General features: G+C 42.4%; 2 protein-coding genes across 3 annotated transcripts; one reads left to right on the plus strand and one right to left on the minus strand.

Moving 5' to 3' along the window:
* Positions 1-193: 193 nt before the first annotated feature.
* RAB22A (RAB22A, member RAS oncogene family) lies at positions 194-8,408 on the minus strand. Of its 2 annotated transcripts, none has more exons than XM_053453311.1 (8): positions 8,281-8,408; positions 7,441-7,520; positions 6,964-7,045; positions 5,908-5,979; positions 5,639-5,745; positions 4,545-4,654; positions 3,479-3,605; positions 194-939 (listed from the first exon to the last, which is right to left on the minus strand). In XM_053453311.1, exons 1-7 carry the CDS (start codon positions 8,314-8,316, stop codon positions 3,511-3,513), a joined length of 582 nt encoding a protein of 193 aa, XP_053309286.1. In that variant the 5' UTR covers positions 8,317-8,408; the 3' UTR covers positions 194-939; positions 3,479-3,510. The 2 variants fall into 2 exon arrangements, with proteins under 2 accessions (XP_053309286.1, XP_053309285.1); XM_053453310.1 differs by having other exon boundaries at positions 194-1,681.
* Positions 8,409-9,201: 793 nt separating this feature from the next.
* LOC128471369 (serine/threonine-protein phosphatase 4 regulatory subunit 1-like) lies at positions 9,202-20,875 on the plus strand. Its single transcript, XM_053453304.1, has 20 exons — positions 9,202-9,260; positions 10,561-10,605; positions 11,597-11,729; positions 12,314-12,420; positions 12,642-12,784; positions 13,130-13,276; positions 13,871-13,978; positions 14,448-14,513; positions 15,148-15,306; positions 16,153-16,292; positions 16,568-16,968; positions 17,380-17,552; positions 17,860-17,952; positions 18,042-18,227; positions 18,435-18,596; positions 18,689-18,789; positions 18,993-19,113; positions 19,541-19,675; positions 19,830-19,971; positions 20,226-20,875. Exons 1-20 carry the CDS (start codon positions 9,254-9,256, stop codon positions 20,372-20,374), a joined length of 2,718 nt encoding a protein of 905 aa, XP_053309279.1. The 5' UTR covers positions 9,202-9,253; the 3' UTR covers positions 20,375-20,875.
* The last annotated feature ends 2,137 nt before the right edge of the window (positions 20,876-23,012 follow it).

Genomic DNA, 23,012 nt, shown 5'->3' on the forward strand with positions numbered 1-23,012 from the left:
CCCACTTGTCAGTATAGTGCGAGGCAGTGGGAGGAGCATGGGGCGGGGTAATGGGAGGGGCATTTGGAATCACATTGTGTGCGCAGTATAGACAATTAAATGCTTTGTTTTTGTTTGTTTTGTCTTTTTTTTTTTAATGTATATATATATTGATTACCCATGTAAATTGAGTCCAAAAAAAATGATACATGTCGCAAATAAAATATTTTTATTAAAACGCAGTAAAATATAAAGTTTTAGTGACTATTTCCATGGCAATGGACGGTATGAGGGGTACAGGAAGTAAAGTTTATTCAAATCGCGATAAATGCTAAATACACAAATTAAAATAGTTGGTTTTTTTTAATATTAACATATAAATCACATGACTACGTTCAGCCGGGACCAGCCCGCGTCTGACATACAAAATGACGTTTCCAAGCTTAGAAATGTAATTACAAATATCCGTTTTTAACCAGCTGGTCGTGCGAACGATTGGCTATATTTGCGTTTATTCGATAAATATTAACGGGCGAACAGTCTGAAGCAAAACAGCTCGGTTTTCATTAAAAAATTCAAAACAATAGTAAAAAGTAAAACATTTAAAACGCAAATTCCCTTTATAGGTCGCTGATTCTGCAACAACAATAACGACAGATGAAGACTCCGCGGCGGGGATTATTTAGCAAACAAAGGGTTAAAGTCCAATGTGCCGTCTAATTTCTAAAGGGTTAAAGTGCTTTCTGACACCGTTTTGTGAGCGCACAAGTTTGCCATAAAAAAAGGGACATTTTTTAAAAATGTTCCTTTCTTCGCCCGTCTCAAACACAACAAAAATAAAAGAAAACCTTTGAAGCGTTGTTTTCCGCTGCTATGGCATCAACCAATGCCTTCTCTTCATGTTCAGGCAGCCTATCGGTGCCCTGCATTAAGGCCGTGAAAATACAGGATGGAATCGATCTGTTTAAAAACATGGAAAAAAAAATCTAACAAATACATTAACAAAAAAAGCATCTAATATTTCTAAAGCCGGATCGCTTCATTTTCCGGGTCCGTGTTAGATATAACCCCCCTCCCAAAAACGTGCAATAAGTGGTATTTTTACTAGATTTATTCCGTCCCGTTCACTATTTAGAGCAAAAATATACCTTCTATAGCCAGCCTGGGGAATAATCAGCATTACTGAAAAGATAACGTAGCACAGGAATGAAATACGTCAATATTCTACCTGTGCTAAAGCAGGCTTAGTGTTATCCCTTGCAGTCATTAGGATACCCGGCACCCTTTTTATTGTAAGCTGCAAGGTGACCCAACAAATCTAGAAAGAAAGTAAAAAAACTGCAAGAAGTGACATTTAATCTGGGGATTGTCTACGTGGAACGGCGGGTTTTGCAGGTTTCTCTATGTCACGCGTGATAACCAATAAAGCGTCAGAATCCCATCACGTTAAGCCGTTTATCTGGGGGTTCCCAAGGAGCAGCTGGCGTGTAGCGGCTCAAAATTATTCCAATGTTCACTTTTAAATACAGGATCGGCTAATCGTCGCAGAGGTGATTCTGGAGGCAAAAAAAGGCAAAAAGAGGCAAAAAAGGAAAGTTGTTGTTTTTACTATTGTATCAGAGTGTCCGGAGGTCAGTCACGCCGTTTAACCAACTGAAAAAATATATAAAAATACTACTGAGCCGTCACGGTATCTCTGTTCCTGAAATCAGAGAAAAAGCAGAATGTTATTCTTCACCACCCCGAAATATTTGCTTCTATCTCCTAATAGATTGTAAGCTCTCAAGACCAGGGCCCTCCTCCCCTTCTGGACCAGTATATCCTTACAAGGACATTTTATGGCACATTACATCAGTTCCGCAGTCAATCCTTCCAAAGAATGGAAGGATTGGTAAGAATTTCTATTTTTATAGTTCAAAATTTTTAATTTTAGTTTTTTTTAAACCGGGAAACAATAAAACGCAACTTCCTGTTTGTGTCGACGCCAACGCATTTCACACCGGAAGCTGATCTTTCTGACGTGTATTCCGAGCTGCAGGGTTCCAAAAAGTGAATTAGAAAATAGAATCCCCCCCCTAAAAGACCCCGCTACGAAATATTTCCTAAACGAGAAAAATTTTGTATTTCACCTTTTTCTACTGCAAAAAAAAAAATACACGTATTTTTCTCAAGGATATTTGAGTCGCGTTTTTAACGTATTTTCTTTCTTTCAGCAAATGGAACATGGAATTATTTTTAGTAATTTACACCACGCGTACACAGAAATCGGCTAATTTTAACCAAGAAAGATAAACAAAAATTATCAGTATTCAAGCCCAAAAAATTAAAATGGGGATATTAAATAATAGGAATTTAGTACCATGCGTCCACCGACGAACGTCAGCTCACCTGCCACAACTCAAATGAGTGTGTGATGGGGAAGGATACGTGTTCATACACTACTGTTCAAACGTTTGGGGTCACTTAGATGTTGTCATGGAAACAAGGAAATTTCTGTCTGTAACGTAATTACAAAAGGGTTTTCTAACCATCAATGATCCTTTTAAACTTAAAACTTGGATCAACGAACACAACGTGCCATTGGAACACAGGAGTGATGGGAGTGATAAAGGGCCATTGAAACACAGGAGTGATGGAAGTGATAAAGGGCCATTGAAACACGGGAGTGATGGGAGTGATAAAGGGCCATTGGAACACAGGAGTGATGGGAGTGATAAAGGGCCATTGGAACACAGGAGTGATGGGAGTGATAAAGGGCCATTGGAACACAGGAGTGATGGGAGTGATTAAGGGCCTCTGTACGCCTATGAAGAGATTCCATTAAAAATCACCCGTGTCCCGCTACAATAGTCATTTGCAACATTAACCCCGCCTGTGCTGGATTTCTGATCCATTTCATGTTATTTTAACAAACAAAATTTCCTTTTCTTTCAAAAGGGGTCTAAGTGACCCCAAACCTTTGAACGTTGTTGCACTCATTTTAATGCACGTGTGTTTATGTTGGCTACCGAACACTAGTAATTTTGTTTTATTGGCCGTCTCCGCAGCATCATTTCTTGCTACAATATTTCCAATACGTGTGAATTAGTCGGGTAAACCAAGAGTTTTATTGCTATAAAAGGTCCGATTTAGTTCCATAATTCCTTACCGTTCAGCGTCATCAAAATAACAACGTGAAAGCTAGAACAATTTCTAAGGTCCCACTAGCGCGGGGCTATGAAAACACCGAACCTTCACTGCTAATTAGTTCAACGGAACAAGTCTTATTTTTCAAGTTTAAAGGAAAAACTTTAAGTCTAACAAGAAAAAAAAAAGTTTGGATAATCAGGTGGACGGTATTTACACGAGCAAAGAGAATGGGTTCCCTTTTCAGAGAAGGCAAAATGCCGAGCGCTGCTTAAAGTAGATAAAGCCCCGGTGGCTGTGCGAGAACCCGGCGTGCATAGTGGCGGCGGTCGCAATGGAGGCCGGCGTGGAAAGAGAACGTCGGCGCGCCTACCGCGTTCTGTAAACAAGCACGTGTCCGGACGCTCAGCAGCATCTGTTCTCAGCCTCCGACGACTGCCTTCGAAGCTTGAAGCCCTTTCCGGACGTGGCACTGGCGTTGGCCGAGGGTATCCTTTTACCTGTGCGGAGGCAGAAAACCGAGAATTAAAGGTGCAGTTCCACCTGGTCAAGTAATTCGAGTAGGCAGAATTGCTCAAACAAGTAGTGGGAGAAAAAAAATAAAAATGATATATATAATATTACACTACAATTTCTTTTTCACCATTTTTGTGTTATTCGTGTGTTCGGAAGTATATTATATTCATATTAAGCTAGCTTTTCCTTTGTGTGACGTTTAACCCAAGGAAAATACTACACCACAGCAAGTGATTTATATGTATTCTGTCGTAACTCATCTTATGACGTATCCATGTATATTATTTAAACTATACTTAAGAATTTTATAACCCCTAGTTTAATTTATTAAGATTTACCAAAAGTGCTAAATTATACAAAAAAAAAATATACATATATAAATAATAATAAGTTATCCTTGTCCTTATACTGCATTCACCTAAAATTAATAATTTCACCCCAATTAGTAAGTGATTTCTGCTATAGTTTTCAATATTAAGTTATCGGTTTTTCATTTTTCAAACAAATAGTGGGAGAAAAAAAAAAAAAAAAATATGCAGAATCGCTTTGTTGTATGAAACTCTTCCACTTCTGCAGGAAGTCTGCTTCACTTATCCACCACTCTCTAAGGGAAGGGTTCAAATCAAAGCCTCCGAGTCTCTACTTTTAGACTGCGGTCTCTGGTCTTTGAATGATGTCCTTAAAACATTTCTATCATGAAAAAAAAAAAATTGCTGGCTGCTTGACGTGAATGGAGGTGGAATGAAGACTACTTTGCAAGAAGATACGGAAGGTGTCTTCATTCAATTAGGGGATGAGGCTCTATTTTATTTTAGACGGTTTGGCACCCCTGTCACTCTTATATGAATACAGGGCTCTGAAATGAGCTAAAAACAAATAGTCTGGGGGGTGGCAATGAGCTCACGCAGAACACAGATACTTACTAATTTCGATAAAGAGCTCGTTGATATTTATCGCATTCTTGGCACTTGTTTCCACAAAAACTGCATTTATTGAGTCAGCATAATCTTTAGCATCTTTTTCCAGCACTTCCCTAAAAAAAAAGAGAGATTATGCAAGTTCATGTCATCTGAGCTCTTTTTGACCGATTTTGTCACGCGTTAACCAACCAAAGTGGTGTTTTTCTTGCTAGCGGCTCATGGTTGAAATATCTTCTTTAAAACTCAAAAGGTGACTCGGGGTCACAAATAAAGCTTTCCAGCTGGGAGGACGCTGGAAACGTTTTGCTTCTCCAACCGGCGGCCCATTACATCTTTGTGAAGATTGGTGGCTCATTTTGAACATCACCTTACCTGTCACTATCACATGTACACTACCACTTCAAAAGTTTGGGGTCACTTAGCAATCTCCTTGTTTTTGAAAGAAATTTTATTATTAAATTAACATGAAATGGATCAGAAATCCAGCGCAGACGGGGTTAATGCTGTAAATGACTATTGTAGCTGGAAACAGCCGATCTTTAATGGAATCTCTTCATAGGCGTACAGAGGCCCTTTATCACTCCCATCACTCCTGTGTTCCAACGGCCCTTTATCACTCCCATCACTCCTGTGTTCCAATGGCCCTTTATCACTCCCATCACTCCTGTGTTCCAATGAGCCTTTATCACTCCCATCACTCCTGTGTTCCAATGGCCCTTTATCACTCCCATCAGTCCTGTGTTCCAATGCACATTGTGTTTGCTGATCCAAGTTTAAGTTTGAAAGGTTGATTGATGGTTAGAAACCCTTTTGTAATTATGTTACAGACAGAAATGTCCTTGTTTTCCATGAAAACAGCTCAGTGACACCAAACTTTTGGATGGTAGTGTATATAGAAAAGTCCATTTATTGTTATATAACAGGGAATGCTTGTTTCTCAGAAAAGTGAGCAAAGCCTGATTCTGCGGGACATCCCGAAGGATAATCATATTATATATTTGTAAGTGTTGGAGTTCCCCTTATACTGTTAGAAGATAAACTCCCATTACAGCACTTGGTTATAATGTATATTTATGTATCTGCAGTACAAAAACTACCTGACATCATTTAGATCACACTTGTTTCCTGCTATCGCAACAACGATGTTGGGTGGTCCGTGCTGACGCAGCTCCTTCACCCAGTTCTTCAAGGTTGTAAATGTTTCCTGGGACACCAGAGAGAAGAAAAAGATTAACGATCCGGACAAACCCCGTGTCCTGCATGATTAATATCTCCAGATCTCTGAGCTCCTAGAAGGTTCAGAAATACTTTGATAAACGATTCTAGAACCCTGAACCGGTTTAGAGGTTTCTAAAGAAAGCCATACCTCTTTTGTGATGTCATAAACGATGATGGCGGCCGTAGACCCCCGGTAGTACATTGGCGCCAGAGCTCGGAACTTGAAGAAAACCAAAAAAGGGCCGATAAAAGATTAGCATGAATATCTGGATACATATAGAAAGATACGGACACACGCTGACCTCTGCAGGGCCACCCTGGTGTTTGCATTAGGGGGAGACATGAAAAAAAGGTGAAGAATGGGACAGAAAGAAGGCGTGATCAGAGAAAAGATGGAGGAAAGGGACCTAGAAGGTGCCTGGAAAGGGTTAGGATGGAGGCGGAGGAACGGGATGGATGACGAGAGAGGGATTTGGTATAAAAAGAGGTCTGTTCATTCATGTTTAGGATCATGATAATGGAACGGATTAGACTTTTAAACTTGAACTTGGATCGGCGAACACAACGTGCCATTGGGACACAAGAGTGATGGGAGTGATAAAGGGCCAGTGGAACACAGGAGTGATGGGAGTGATAAAGGGCCTCTGTGCGTCTATGAAGAGATTCCATTAAAAATCAGCTACAATAGTCATTTACAACATTAACCCCGTCTGCGCTGAATTTCTGATCCATTTCATGTTATTTTAACGGACAAAATTTCCTTTTCTTTGAAAAACAAGGACATTTCTAAGTGACCCCAAACCTTTGAAAGTAGCGTAATATATATATATTTATATATGAACCAAAAGTAGCAGCTGAACTGATTGGGTTTTAGCCTATTGTGTGTAGTACTGCCTCCTCACCACCTGAGGGCAGCAGGCAGCAGCCAAAAACAATATGCTTTGTGTTGGTAAACAATGCGTATCTTGGTGATGCGATGTATGATGTCACTAACGGCGTTTTGCAACACGTAACCAAAACATGGAGAACAGCAAGAGGAGAGGTCTGCGTTACTTCCTACGTATAGGGGAGCAGTAGCAGGGTGACAGGGGATGATATCCTCTGCTCTCATTACCCCACTTTGATTGGATGGTTGGTAAGGTTATTTTGCTCTCTGATTGGCAGACAACACCTCCATTCAGTCCTGCGTGTGATTAATACTTACGCGCTCTTGGCCAGCGGTATCCCAGATCAGAAACTTATGCAGCTCGTTCTGATACTGAACAGTTTTGGTCATGAAGGAAGCCCTGTAACACAAACAAGAGACCGAAGAGGCTTCTTCAGATAACCCAGAGTTCGGTTTTAAAAAAATGGTACTATTACCGTTACATAGAAATTAAATAAAAATATGACTACATGAGGACATAACTGGTGAATAAAAATTTAAATTAAAAAAAATAAAAATATTAATAGTATTATAATAGTAAAATTAATATTTGTTATTTTACTTATTGGTATTAATATGTATTGTTAATAATAATAATACACGATATTTCGTTGTTATTTTCCTTATTACTAATAAATAACAAAAACAATAATAATAATAAGTAATAATAGGAATTTGAGGCACTGGGATTTATGTTAATGTAAAGAAATACTCTATATATTTGAGGCCTCCACGCATTTTTCAGGGCTTTCTTACCCAATTGTCGGATTGATATTGGGGTCAAAACTATCCTCCACGAACCTCCATACAATGCTTGACTTTCCGACCCCCGTGTCCTACAAAAAAAAAAGAAATAAATATCAGCATTTAAAAAATTATTTTAATTATACATAAGAAAGCATGGAATTGTGGAAAAAAAACGTATATAGTAATATATAAAGTATATTTCACGCTCCTCGCATAAAACAAATATTTAATGGCTGGAGGGGTGAGCTTCAAGACCTCAGAGGTCCCCCCTTCAGATGTCACGGAATCCACGTCACTCATGTTCTTTGCGATCTAACTGCAAACATGTTCCATCAGTCACCTGTTTGGTAGCACGGGGACAGAGCAGACGTGTAATCTGTACACAGACACGTACATACAGAACCTGGCTGCGTTATACACACGCAACACCCCGTTATGGCAACAGGAATTAAGGGCAATTGACATTATTACATAACATACATGCAAAACACGTGTGTGAGCGGGCGGCGTGTTTATAGAGATTGTACAGGTATATGATTCATACGGCTGTGTGTTTATTATGTATACCAGGTATCGCTTCCCATCTATACAGGGCTGCATGCTTATTATATCTCAATATAGATGATACAGCCTGTATGTTTATTATATATCTTTATATATATATTAGGTATAGTATCCTATATATATAAATAAAATAAAATATATATATATATATATATATATATATATGTGTGTAGCCGGTATAAGGTACAGTTTTCCCAGCTGTGTGAATGGCTCAGGCTGTGGTTATTATATATATATATATATAAGGTACAATATGACCAATAAGTCCCCTCTCCCCGGCCTTACCCCCAGCAGACAGACTTTCAGCTCCCTCAGAGCCATGGCGGCCTCCGGTTACAGGTCAGAGGATGCGCTCCGGCCTGCGGCACCTCGGCCTCCCAGTTCAGATCCAGCCGAGCCCGCCTCCCTGTCCCCGGCCACTCCTCCCGCCTGCGCCCGCTCCCCTCCCCGGGCCTAGTGGCAGCAGCTTCCCCCTCCTCCTCACCGGGTTGGCTCGGCTGCTCCCTCCTCCCCGGCCTGGCTGCCCTGAGTGCCCTCACCTCGCCGGCCTGGGTGATGGACCCTCTGCCATCCCTTCCCTACATGCACCCAGTCTTATACATTGTCCTAATATTACTACACACAATAAATATATAATAGTACACTCAGGAAATATATATTATTACACACAGCATTTATATATATTATTACACACAATATATATAAATATATAATAATACAGCATACCGGTATATATACATATATACATATATATATCTATCTATCTATGTATCTATCTATGTATCTATCTATGTATCTATCTATATATATATATATATATATATATATATATATATATATAGATAGATAGATAGATAGATAGATAGATAGATAGATATACATATATAAATATATAATAATACACTCAGGAAATATATATATTATTACACACAGCATTGATATATATATTATTATACAGCATTGATATATATTATTACACAGTATATACATATATATTATTATAAACTGTAAATGTAAATATATATTATATAATAAAAAATGACGTATATAATGTAATTTGTATCTGGTTTTGGTACACGGTACATATAGCTGCATATATATTTATATATATATATGTGCACGCGGACTCACAGGGCACGCGCAGCGTGCACTTGCCTCGCGCTGACCGCAGTTCCCTCCTCCTCCCGCCGGGAGCGCGCAGCGAGAGCTCGCTTGGAAAGGCGGAGGCGCGCACTCTCCTCCCGGCTCAGCCCTCAAGATGGCCGGTGAGTATCAGGGGATGGATCCCGGCCCGAACAGGACAGGCAGACGGGCTGCATGGGCGCGGAGCCCAGTGCAGGGGGCGCCGGGGCACTTCGCTCTGCACGCCGCTGGTTTTTTTTGAGAGAAATACCCCGTTGGGTGTTCATTAATGGGACCCATCGTTATATGCTAGGGGCCCCTGACTTGGGGAGAGCTGTGAGGGAGCTCAGGGCCCTTTAACAAGGGTTTTCTGTGCTCCTCAGGCAGAGGGTGATACTGTGGGGCCCCTGACACGAGGTGACATGAGGTGTATGGGGTCCGCGATGTGCAGTGTGGGGGGCCTCGGACATGGGGCGGCTTTAGGTGTATAGGTGACATTAGGTGTATTGGTGCCCCTGGTATGGGGGGCATGAGACGTATAGGTACCCCTGGCATGGGGTGACATTGGGTGTATGGGTTCCCCCGGCATGGGGTGGCGTTAGGTGTATGGAGCGACATTAGGTGTATAGGTGCCCCTGGCATGGGGTGACATTAGGTGTATAGGTGCCCCTGGTATCGGGTGACAGGTGTATTGGTGCCCCTGGCATGGGGTGGCATTAGGTGTATAGGTGCCGCTGGCATGGGGGGGCATTGGGTGCATAGGTGCCCCTGGTATGGATTGGCATTAGGTGTATAGGTGCCCCTGAAATGGCTTGGCATTAGGTGTATGGGGTGGCATTAGGTGTATAGGTGCCCCTGGTATGGGGTGGCATTAGGTGTATGGGGCGGCATTAGGTGTATAGGTGTCCCTGGCATGGGGCGGCACTCTGGTGCAGGGCCGTTTGGGGTTACACTAGTAGATATACTGGTAGAGAAAGAGGGCCCTGATCATGAGAGCTTACAATCTATTATCATATCGCGTTATATGCTGTACGATGTGTTGAAGAATAAAGTATATTTATGACCCAGTTCCGGACCCCAGCTGCCCCGAGGACCCCGGGTCAGGGTCTCTCCTTTGCACCGCGTGGCCCCTGTGCTTCACCAAACATTCCGGTATAAATCACAGCGTGTTTCCCTCGTCACGCGTGACGTCAGACTCCATACTGATTCTTACGCATTAAAAGCCCCCTGACTCTCGATATATACGTTTTAATGGAGCGCGTCCCCGGTGACAAAAAACATGTCTGAAATCCATAGGTCGAGAGGCGTATGGAATTACATGCTTAATTATTCGGTTCAAGGCCGCGGTTGCCGTGTCGTTTCCGTGTCATTCTGCGTGATATACGGTATTTCTGTTTATGGTTGGCTGACTAAGCGTTCATTTCCGGCTTTATCTCTCCGCAGGGATCCCTCTATACTTTGTGGATCTTCAGGACGATCTGGATGACTGTAAGTATCGCGTTTCCGGAGGTCAGTTTGGCTGCCTGCTCCGGTGATGACCCCTTTTATTTTGTTCCGTTGTATCATATCTTTTGCACAGAAGGAATATGGGTTGGGGGGGCATCTTTGGGGGGATTCTTCCTCTATACTGTCAGAGAATGACCCCCCGATGAATTAGCGCTTGGTGCGTTCATGAAGCGCACTATAAACCGTCAGCCCGTTGCCCCCCGAAGGAGTTCGATGAGTCCAGAGACGTCTACGGGGCTGATACAAAATAATAAAAAAAATAATGATAAAAAAGAGACAATTTAACGCCGTTGGCATGACTTCTTTTCTTTTATGGAAATCTTTGTCTACAATCCGTGTTTTTACCTAAAAAAAAAACCGTAGCTTTTTTTTTTTTTTTTTTTTTAATAGAAACCACAAAATTAGACTGTTTCCTGGTCGATACATGGCCTCTGTTACTGGGTTTGGTGCTTTCTGTGTCATACATTAGATGATGAGGTCACAGAACAGATGATATGGGGAAAGAGCACCTGCCGTATATTTTTATTGCTTTTTTTTCTTTATTTTTTTTATCCCGGTCTCGGAATAATGAAAGGAAAGCTCTTCTCCCTTTTGGAATCCCAATATCCCCCCCCCACCCGTCCGCCGGCACTCGGCGGCTGAGCGGCGGACTCGCTCGCAGCATGTTGCCGACGCGGGGAAGGATTAAAGGCGCTCTCACTGTCCTGTGTATTAGGAAGGATTTTATCTCAGGGAGAGAACTCCAAACCTCTTATCAGATAACGGAGTGGAAACCATCGACCCCTCATCCTCCGCTCACTTCTTATTTTGTAACCTAACCCTCCGCCGTGACAGGTGTGAAGTTTTAGCGGAGCTGACACCGTGTCGTATGTTTATTTGTAACATGACACGTGAGTCTCATACCTCTTACACGTTGTGATACGTTGTACTATATAGTCTGTTTACTTTTTTTTTTTTTCTCCCCCCACCCAAGTCGGGTTTGAAGATTATGGACCGGACTGCGAAAGCATGAGGATAACCGCCTTCCTGGACATCCCTGGACAGGACAATCTTACGCCGTTGGCACGACTGGAAAAATATGCGTTTAGCGATAATATATTTAACAGGTAAAAGGGTGGGCGGAGCTAAAGCCCCCAATACTCCGAGGAGCGTCCGCGATCCCTGCGACGAAGCAGCTATATATCGGCTGATACTTAAAAGCCGCTGTTATTACCCTGCGGAGCGAACCAATCTGATAAGATTGGTCGTTTTATTCATTCCTAACTCAAAAAAATATGTACAAACACAAACGTTAAATAAGCCTTTTATCCTGAAAGCTGAAAATTGCTATTTTTATTTTTCCCACTAAAACAATAAAATTAAAATCCTCGGGGAAACAGCTTTACAGGGCCATAAATAATAGAATAAAGATTAATATTTTAGAGCTTCTTGATCCAAAGAGAAATCTGATGGAGTCAAGAAAGAATTGTTTCCTCTTAGTGGAAAAATAGCTTAATTGGGTTTTTTTTTGTTTTTTTTTCTCCCCAATCTGAAGGTAACAAATGCTCACTTGTACGTTGTGATAGCACGGGGGGGGGGGGGTCGAAGCTCGTATTGACCGGTATTCCGATAATCATTTCATGAATCCGTTATATGCGCATTTTGTCATATTTTATGTTTTTAATACTCTTTTGTTGTTTTGTTTTTTTAGGCAGATTATTGCCAGGGGGCTCCTGGACGTCCTCAGAGACTTCAGCAGCAACGAGGAAGATTTTCTGACCGTGATGGAGATAGTCGTGCGTCTGTCGGAGGATACAGGTGATTTAAACCGTCTATGTTTTCCATCTCGGTTCTGTGTCTCCGCTTAGCCACGGATATACTCCGACCCCGATCCTCCACCGCGAAGTTTGTCGATAATTATAATAAATTTACGCTGCGTAATTTAAGATTGAATTCTATTAACTGCAAGACAGTTGCGTGTTAGAAACGTGCATTATGAGAGTTTCCATTAAAGTCTCGCTTTTCTTTTCTTTTTCCAGAGCCGACCGTTAGGACTGAGTTGATAGAACAGGTCCCCCAAATAGCCATCTTCCTGCAGGAGAGCCGCCCGCACTTCCCGAGAGCGTCTTCCGAATACCTCATGCCGATTCTTGTGCGCTACCTCACCGACCCCAATAATCAGGTACGGGACGCTGGTGCTTTCCATTCATTTGGGTAAAAAAAAAGCTGCTTTATGGCTCTGCTTAATCAGATTTTTTGCACAGAAGTCCGTCCAGTTGGTTGGGTATTAAAAAGATGGACGAGCAGTCCAGATAGGATTTTGTAACTGGTGGGAAAAAATATATCATTCTAGGAAATCTGTTATTTATTTTTAGGGAATTATTTGTCACTTTAGTCTTAAATTGCATGACACGGCTTGATGGTGATGTCTCTTTAATGTATTATCTGATAAAATAAAGTGGCGTTTCCATGGAGAACCCCCATTCACAAGTTCTTCGGCGGCTAACAGCTTGTCTTTTAAACGCAGGTTCGGAAGGTAAGCCAGGAGGCGTTATTAATACTGCTGGAGCAGGACCTGATTGACCAGAGCGATCTAGAAAACAGGGTTTGCCCCATTCTGCTCGACCTCTCTTCTCCGGAAAATGACGACGAGTACAAAGTGGAAGCTGTCAACGTGAGTGCGATAGAAGAATTCCATTCGCCCGTCTGCGTGTTTGCACACGTTGATCCGTTTGACGTGTTCAAGAGCCGCAACTAGCATTTTACCAATAAATGGAGAAATCGTTTTTTTATATATATATATATATTTAGGTCACAGCGCATGACTTTTCTGACTCGTATACAAAGTCATCTTACGTCTAAATTATTCATAGTTTTGTTTAGTCCCATCCACAAAGATCTTTCAGGGGGTGCTTGATAAATACTGAGAATCATTGCAAAGCAGGCAATCCGCGTGGCCACACGGGGGACGGTTTGGGATCCAAAAGACCTCAATGACTCTAATGGCGAGGGCTCCTGGGGAGCAGCCATTTCCCAAAACACACGAGCTCACGTGTAACATGTAAACTGAAACAAGAACCAGTTAATCACCCCTTCTTCCCTTAACGTGTGTGTATGGGGGGTAATTATTAATTTTATCCTACCTGACATAAGCGAAACCATTCCGTGCTTCCTTACTTAAACCGGTCCGCTTTTACGCTGTGTTTAAAGTACTTAGTAATATATTATATATATTATAAAGTCAGCCGTTCTGTTCCCCCTCCCCCAGATTATCTGTAAAATGATTTCCATGCTCGGGAAGCAGACCGTCGAACAGATGTTGCTGCCGCGATTCTGCGACCTGTGTAGCGATGCCAAGCTGTTTCAAGTTCGAAAGGTTTGATGAATTATCTTTGATTTATCGCGGGGAGCGCCCAAAAATACTCGCACGCTGATTGTTGCGAAGGCCGGAATTGCTCTGTCGCATCGTTACACGTTAACACGCACTTAATTATCGCAGGAGGCAATGTGTAACTTTTTTTATGGCGGAACAGTTAAGGTCAGGTGAAATTCTCTGCCTCCAGCGCCTATACATGAATATTTCACGCGATTCATGTGGCAGCCCTTACAAAACGCATTCTCATGTGCAGTCAAGTGACTAAAGCCCCGAGTGCTGATGTTCTTCAAGCTTGTTTGTCTGTAAATAAACATTTGAATGCGGCTGGATGAATCCCTCGTGTGTACAAAACTTTTATTGTGTATCGGCTCGGAGAAGAACAAGAAATGTAATTGTGCCACATTAATTACAATTTCAATAATTACATTTTTTTTTTGTACTCTTTATACCCCAAATGATCTCTCTTTAGGTCTGCGCGGCAAACTTTGGAGACGTTTGCAATGCGGTCGGGCAGGAGGCTACGGAGAAATTCTTGGTGAGTGTAGCAGGTGGTTGCGGGTCCTGACGTAACGCTATTCAAAGTCTGAGGTTTTGATCCAGAGTTGTAAGGAAAAAAAAAACAGACCGATCCAGGCTGGAAGAAACCAGCGCTGGAAGGGAAAAAAAAAGAGTTGATTTATGTGCTGAATGGGCTGTAAAAACCTGTATTTAAAAAGAAATGCTGAGGTTGGCTGAATCCAGTCATGTGCTGGCCCAAGGAGACGAATAATAAAGTGCTCAGGGGATCCAAGGTCAACGACGGAGAAGGAAAGGAGAAACTGGCCTTTCCAAGGACTGGTAAAATTGGGTAGTTTTAGTGCAAGGTCAATGAAGCCAGTAAAAATGGAGACTTGAGCACGGGTAGGAGGAAGTATCCAAGGGTCGAACATAATCATGGTAGAAACAGGACAGAATCCAACCTGGAACTAGAATAAAGGGTTTCCAAAGGGCCGTGTGGTGACATATTGTCCCGTGCAGATGATAAAATGGTACTTGGATAAAATGCAGTCCCAATTAGAAAGGGCACCTAAGATAAGTAGAACGAATACAATAACATTTCTCAGATACGTAGAAGCGGTACGGTTCTGGACACCGCAGCTGGCGCTTAAAACCCCTTTTGTGTTCTGCAGATTCCCAAATTCCTGGAGCTGTGCTCCGACAGCGCGTGGGGAATGCGCAAGGTGTGCGCCGAGTGCTTCATGTCCGTATCTTACACGACATCCAGCGAGGTCAGACGCACAAAGCTGTCCCCTCTCTTCATAAACCTGATCAGCGACCCTTGCCGATGGGTGAGTTTTTATATTTAACCTTTGGAAAAAGCCCAGACTGTGCATGCTACGGTTTTCTGCCGGATCTATAATGCAATTGCTGGATCAGCGTAAACAAATGTAAAGTTATGCATTTGGGATGACAACACCATTACACGCACCCTGAAAGAGACTATTATTGGATCTGTTAATGGATAGCAGGGGTGCCAGGTGGCTCATACTTATTTTCTGTCGCCGTTCTGGACGTTTTGTTACGCTGCTCTTATATTCACATATTTTGGCATAAAGACTGTGTCTTTCTTAAGACAAGAAGGCAGGCGACCCTTTTCCGTGAATTTCTTGTTTTTCAAGAACTACCAGGAGACGAGTCTCGTTACGGTCGAGCGGAACTCTTTTACGCTCTTCTAAAAGTCTGCTTTTGAGTATTTGCTTTAAAAAATAAAATTCTACAGAGCTAGAGAACTGTATGTCATTGTGTAAAAACTGATCTGACCAGTTCGCTCCAACCTTACCCGGCTCGGTTATATTGGGTGAGACGGCCTAAATGGCACTCTCTCTGATCCATTGTTTTACTTAATAAATGTGTAATTATATTAATGGATAAAATCCACTCATCCCTTCCTTAAATTTATAGCATATGGTCCTCCCCGTTAAGTTCTCCCTCCGCTTTGCTGGCGGTTGATTTTGTTCTGGTAGCCTTAGAAGGGGGAGTGTGAAGTTCTACGAGTCGAGAGCTGGGAACTAATACGTTTGGGAGATGTCTGCAAAGTTTAATTGTCCCTGATTAAAAAAACTTAACAACGAGCAGTTATTTAGCAGCATGTTCTGAAACCGACGTGATTCTTACGGCTGGACGTTGTATCGCAGGTCCGACAGACGGCTTTTCAATCGCTGGGTCCGTTCATCTCAACCTTTGCAAACCCGTCCAGTGCCGGGCTGTATGTGAAAGAGGACGGGACCCTTAGTATCAGACCCCCTTTGGATGATGCTACACAACTTTCTTCCAGGTAAACACAAGTCAACAATGTCATTAATGGGTATCAGTGTATATTATGTGTCAAATTGCACTTGAATAATGCTATAAGTACTCCTGTATCTGCTAAAATAAAAAAAAAGTGCAACATGAAAATCACAATTTAAACCCATTTCTGTTGTGTTCCTGGGTAAAAAGTGCATAATTGGTATGGTATTTAAAGGGGGCGGCGATTTTCTCTGTAAAAGGTAACAATAAATTTTTTTGTCCAAGTACAGAAAATGAACCTCTTTATTTTTCTGTTCTCAGCCCCGATAACCATAAAGACGCAACAACGCAGAGCGTTGCAAATCTCTTACATCCAAGCGGTGATGAGAAGCCAGAGACGAGTCTGCCCAGGAGCGTCGGTGACACTCAAGATAGTCTGTCTCGGGATATCTTCTCGGTGGGAGCGACTGTGACCCCGGGCAAGAAACTGCACGTGAACGGCGAGCCCCGGCCAGCAGACGTGTTTAACTCTTTCCTGTACTGGAGAAGTCCTTTGCCTGATATCAGCGAGGAGCTGGAGCTTCTTCCTCTAGAGGGATCTCATGCAGACAGGGAGCGGGACTCAAACTCCAGCACAGTGTGCAGCACGTGCATGGCCAGCAGTGATATAGAAATGGTGATCCAGAGCTTGCAGGGGCACCTGGATGACCCAGATGTTCAAGGTAAATATTATCCAAGCAAACCATTATAGCACATGCAGAATACAAAAGTGTTAAATCAGACAAGACCAGTCTAATACTTCGGGCTTCCATGGGGCAAAAGAGGTAGGTGCTGCAAGGTGAGAGGCACGCACGAGCCCCCTGACAGCCATACCCCTGCTCCCCCTTGCCCTTCCAGATTTGATATCGGTACAGGACGAACCTTCGTGACCGGGGCACCGACGGCCCTTGTTACAACTCTGACTTTCTGTACTGCAGATAGTACTTCATGCATTTCATTTACTGTATCATTAAGTTGTCATTTGGGGGGTGATTTAATGCAGTCATAAGGCTTTGTTTCTCTTTCTCCTCCATGATCCGCATAGAGTCAGCCCTAAGGCATCATCTAGTTCAAAGCTTTGTCTTTTATCACAGCTCAGGTCCAGGTCCTGTCTGCTGCGCTCAGAGCTGCTGAGTTGGACTCCATATCGCCGGATGAAACGGAGAACGAACAGGAAAGCGGACCGCCCCAGCTGCAGCATAACCCCTGTCCAGAGTGCCCTAACTATACAGATGCGTCAGAATCAGATGCCCCTTGTCAAAACACAGTGAGTTTTTTTTCATTCATATGAGATAATGAGGTATTCATGGATTCTCTGGGCCGTATATGTCAAAATGATTAATTTGAAGAGAAAATTCTAAAATTCAGTATACAATAGAAAATAGCTTTTTTTTTAATGGCATTGGGAGGAGTGAAGAGGTATACACATTCAGTCTAGACTAAATGTCAGAGGTAAACCCTTCGATGTCAGAGGGCTGATAAGATTAATACTTTGAATTCACGCTCTGAGCGCTTACTCAGACTAAGTATCTCTGATCCAGATGCATGACCTTCGGCAACACTCTGATTTCCAGGACATGGTTTGTGGACGTGACCTTCCCTCCGAAACTCATGAAGACGAGCAGAGCGGTAACAGGTCCGCGGGTGATGAAAAGTCAAAAGTACAGGTCAGTGCCGGGTTCTTTCCGCGTCCTGAAGAACCTCTTAAGAAACGTTGCCGTCAGTGAAAGCTTTGCATTTTTTTTGCCCTCCTCAGGACGTGGTCCCGCAGCCCTTGTTGGACCAGTACTTGTCGATGACCGACCCCGTGCGTGCGCAGACTGTAGATACAGAAATAACAAAGCACTGCGCGTACAGTCTTCCTGGAGTGGCGTTAACGCTCGGCAGGCAGAACTGGCACTGTCTGAAGGACACGTATGAAACCCTAGCGGCCGACGTTCAGGTTTCTGATGTTTCTGTCTTGTCGGTCGCCATTTTTAAAACTTGTCTCTTGCTGTATTTGATGGGGGAAATGAGTTGGGTTTGTGTAAATACAGGACACACGCCACACATTTACTTGCGTCAGAAATATTTTGGGCTTTCAAGGACATACTGTATAACACATCGGAATGGAAATAACAAGTGCGATGTATTCTGGCTTTGCTTCCAGTGGAAGGTGCGGCGGACGTTGGCATTCTCCATCCACGAACTGGCTGTCATCCTCGGCGATAAGCTGACGGCGGCAGATCTTGTTCCCATTTTCAACGGCTTCCTGAAGGATCTAGATGAAGTGCGCATCGGCGTCCTGAAACACCTATACGACTTTCTCAAGGTCGGCAGCCGGCCGCTGCTTATTTTCTTCTAGCATATTCTTCTCTGTTTCAGCGATATCGCTGATCTTTGTGTTTCCTTCTGTGTTTCCAGCTGCTTCATGCCGACACGAGGCGGGAATATCTCTATCAGCTGCAGGAGTTCTTAACTACGGATAACATCAGAAATTGGAGATTCCGTTACGAGCTGGCCGAGTGAGTACCGAGCCGACTTAATAAGCACGCTTAGATTCAACCGTTTATGTGACGCCGACGTCGCTGCATATTTAAGAAGCATCTGGGAAATTGTAAAGAACTGAATCATCTTCCTAATACAATGTAGCCTTTTTTGTGAACGGATACGCTGTAGCTTTTTGGCCTGCGCCATTGACGCGTTTAAACGTCTCATGTGATTTCAGGCAGCTCATTCTGATCCTAGAGCTGTATAACCCCAAAGATGTCTACGACTACTTGCGGATACTGGCACTCACCCTCTGCTCAGATAAAGTATCCGAGGTCCGATGGATCTCTTTCAAGCTGGTGAGTCTTGCCTCGTAAGCGACCCATTCTATAGAAGATAAACCTTGCCGACCGATCTGCATATCTCCATATGTATCCCTGTATGTAGATATATATATATATATAAATTATATCTATTACTTTAGCTAGAGACATCTGTCATGCTAGGCAAGTACATCCGACACTGTATCAGCCTGTCGCTTATCTAAATCGGGCACAATTTAACCCTTGTTTAAGCTACCATTTGCCTAGGCCTGCTTAGGCACCAAACACAATAACCAATGAATACCAATTGTACAGCACTATGGAATAATGAAAGAATATTCATAATTCAACCCTTTTCCAGAAGAAATTAGTCTTTGTAAAGTATAAGATACATGTTACTGAAACGTTACTTATGATCATGAACTTTTGTGACTTTTATGAGTAAGGAAGATCTATTTCACAGATTGTGGCGATATTACAGAAGCTCTATGCAAACGGCGAGACTCAGCTGGGCGTTAATTTCATCAACGAGCTGATCGTCCGGTTCCGGCACTCCTCCAAGTGGGTCGGACGCCAGGCCTTCGCTTTCATCTGCCAGGTATACCCCACGTTACTAATATTTTCCAGAATTTTAACTCACAAGATAGCGTAATAATAAGGGATCTTCGTTTGGATTTATTTTCCATTGTGATAGCGATTAATTGTGTATTAGAAAGAATACACGGTTAATACGCGGTTTGGTTGCGTTGCAGGCCGTGGTGCAGGCGGAGTGTATCCCTGCCGATCAGTTTGCCTCTCACATGCTGCCCTCTCTGCTGAGCCTGGCCTCGGACCCTGTGCCCAACGTGAGAGTTTTACTTGCGAAGGCTCTAAAGCAGACCCTGCTGGAGAAAGGTAAAGCATGTGTGTCTCTTACTTTCACCCTATGCCACGCCTGATGCCTCTTATTCCTGTAGATGCTCTTTGTAACATAAGTTAAGAGAATACATTGTTAATAAGGTATCCTGATGGTCGGTTAACTGTTCATGGGTTAGCAATGGCTGACCTTTTATCCTGTCGGTGGCTTCGATACAACAGATCGGCCGTCTCTGCTCTGGGTTCCTTCCTCAGTCAAGATTTTGGTCAAAATAAAGTCTTCTTCTTTCCAGCCTACTTCACCAGCCTTGGCAACCCGCATCTCGAATCCGTGGAAAAGGCCGTGCTGGCCATGCAACTGGACGCGGATCAAGACGTTCGCTTCTTCTCCGCCAACGAGCCGAAGCGGCAAACGACACCGGTGGAGCAATCTGTCGACTGACTCCCAGCCGGGGATATGCCGATTTAATCGTTTCTAATCTGAACGGAGCATCCAAAACTTTTTTCCAGGTGTACGAGACCTTCTCCTCTGACAACCACCTATTTTAATGGCATGGAATGCACTGTAAGGCAAATTTTTTTTTAAATACGTATTTATAACCTCTTAACGTCAAAACTGAAAAAAAGCCACATGCACAAAAATAACGCGTGCATCTTTCACACTTGTTTCACTGTAACGTTCCATTCTCGAGTATCAATTAGCAACTCAAACGAGGCACAAAGGGCTTTCACCATGAAACAAAGGATCCAATGCTCACTTTTTGTGTATATACATGTATAAGAAGAAAAAAAAAAGAAACAGACTGTAAAGTATATACTGCTGTAATGTTTTTTGAATATATTTTATATATTTTTTTAACAAAACCTGTGGCTGATAAATTGATTTAAAAAAAAAAAAAATGATTTTATTAAATTCTTTACAATTGGCCGACGACCTTCAAAACCGTGGTCAAAGATTTTTTTTTTCTGTTAATGCCTCGGAAATTAGTACGGCTGTTGCATAAAAAAACAAATCAGGAAAATATTTCAACATTAATTATTGTGATTTAACGTGTTAAGCATCTGTGTTTCTGGCCCAATATTTTTTGTTGGCTTTTTTTTTTTTATTAACTATTTACTTTTATATTGGCATTTTTTTCTTTCTGGCCATGTGATTTAAAGGCGCTCCATAGGCGTATTGATGTCCATGGAGCTGCGGGACCATGAAGGAGACCCCCACGTTTCTAGTAGTACGTTTCCTTTTGCGTCCGGGTTGATGGGTTTTAAGTATAAATGGCTCATGGCCGGGTGTAGTTGTGAAGCAACCAAAAATCGTTTTTCTCATTTAAAAGCACTTGTAATGGGAGAGTCTGGCTGATATATTAACTTTTTGGCACTGGCCAAAGCCTAACGCAGGGTATTGCCGCCCCCCCCTTTGTGCTGCAAGCTTTTCTACTGCATGTTGACATATGACATCATATCTGGTGCTCCGCTTTGAAAGGAAACTATGGAGGACTGCGTGTCGACTTGGCACGGCCCTCCATAGTGCCGATGGGCTGGTCGGTGAGATCGGTGATCTCCCTGTTATGCGGCAGTCAGGTGCTTTTGGACCTGCCGCCCTAGTCTTAGCCAGCCTTGCCCCTGAGATCAGGACCCCTTTATTTAAGAAACGCAAACGTGCCCCAGGAAGCGTTATGTTTTCCTAATAGAAGCAGCAGTTGGGTTTTTATAAGCACCGTATGACTATTATATCCCCGCTCGGAGATTGCTCCATAAACCGGGATGTATGTTCCAGCAGAAAACTCTCCCATATTATTTTTATTTAGTTAGAGAAAAAAATTAACATCTCTGATATCTAATTTGGAAGAAACCACAGGAAAGTCTAAATTAAATTAAACAATTTTCAACATTCCTAAAAAAAAAATTAACGCATTAAACGGCACAGCTAAGTATCCTAAAACAATCATAAAAATCACTTTTAATGCTAACTTGATCTTTAGGCTTGATTATTTCTTAAGCCTAAAATGCATTTTATGCATGGTCCAAATCTTTTTGTGTTTTTGGTTTTTTTGGGGGGGGGGGTTGTTGTACGAGTTGAAATTAGGAAAAATATATTAACCCCTTTTAAATGTCTCCCGAGCAGCAAGAGGCTTCCAGCGGTCGCACATATTTTAAAGGCAAGGGTTAAGATATGGTGCTAATATCCTCCAATTTTTATACTACTGAAATGGTTTTTATATTGCAGTTGTGCATAAACAAGACTGTTTGCGGGGGAAAAAAAAGTTTAGGTAGCCCACGCTCAACTATGAAATGATATTCCTCGTGGGGCCGATGACTGCACAATCCTTTGCGATGATGTCATAATTATAATGTTCGAAATGGTTAATCGGCTGGAGGACAGATCTCCTGCAACAACGTGGTTTTTTTTTCTTTCTATTCTCGTTCATAATATTTAGAATCTCGCATTTACTGGAAATAGATTTAGTGATTTTCATAACTGCACTTTAAGCATCGCAGAGAATGCCGCACATATGCAACCGTTCTTAAATAACAAGAAATAAGACCGCAGCGGGGGGAACGATCGCTTTCTGACACCGTATTAACCATTATAGCCAGTTATCCGGCGGTATATAAGGTTAGTTGTCTCTCTTTAGGGTATAGGAGAGGCAGACTCTGGAGAATAGGACGCCATAAGTATCCCGTGTGCGGAAAACCATCAACAGGTCCGTGTGAAGTTCCTCCTTGTATTACATACACGTGAAGTGTATATATAATGCACAATACTCCCCAGCACGTAAGTGTTTAAATACCGGTCCTCGGAGATCGAAAAAGAAACAGAACCCCTTGGATTTCAGGATAGCACTTAGAACGTCACTCGGTCTTAAACGTAAACCGCGGAGGGGTTCTGGCGATGAGGATTGAGTCTTAGTAACGATTTAATGTATGATGATCAACACCCAATAGTACGATAGAGTCTTAAAAGTACCACTCTGTGTAATGCAACCTTGTATATTTATCTCAATAAATGTACAGATTTTCAATTATAAAATGTATTTGTTGTATTTTTATTATAAAAATGTTGAATTTAAAGCTCGTCTTTC

This window comes from Spea bombifrons, chromosome 13 (assembly GCF_027358695.1).
Source record: "Spea bombifrons isolate aSpeBom1 chromosome 13, aSpeBom1.2.pri, whole genome shotgun sequence".
Taxonomy (NCBI): Eukaryota; Metazoa; Chordata; class Amphibia; order Anura; family Pelobatidae; genus Spea; species Spea bombifrons.

Bases quoted from the DNA above. Each gene is read 5' to 3' on its own strand.
- RAB22A (XM_053453311.1), bottom strand. From the start codon at position 8,316: ATGGCTCTGAGGGAGCTGAAAGTCTGTCTGCTGGGG. The intron at 5,746-5,907 runs GTATGGCTTTCT...CTGGTGTCCCAG, and splicing joins TTTATGACATCACAAAAGAG to GAAACATTTACAACCTTGAA. The intron at 3,606-4,544 runs GTAAGTATCTGT...GCCTCCGCACAG, and splicing joins CGAGCTCTTTATCGAAATTA to GTAAAAGGATACCCTCGGCC.
- LOC128471369 (XM_053453304.1), top strand. The intron at 12,785-13,129 runs GTACGGGACGCT...TTTTAAACGCAG, and splicing joins TCACCGACCCCAATAATCAG to GTTCGGAAGGTAAGCCAGGA. The intron at 13,979-14,447 runs GTTTGATGAATT...ATCTCTCTTTAG, and splicing joins AGCTGTTTCAAGTTCGAAAG to GTCTGCGCGGCAAACTTTGG.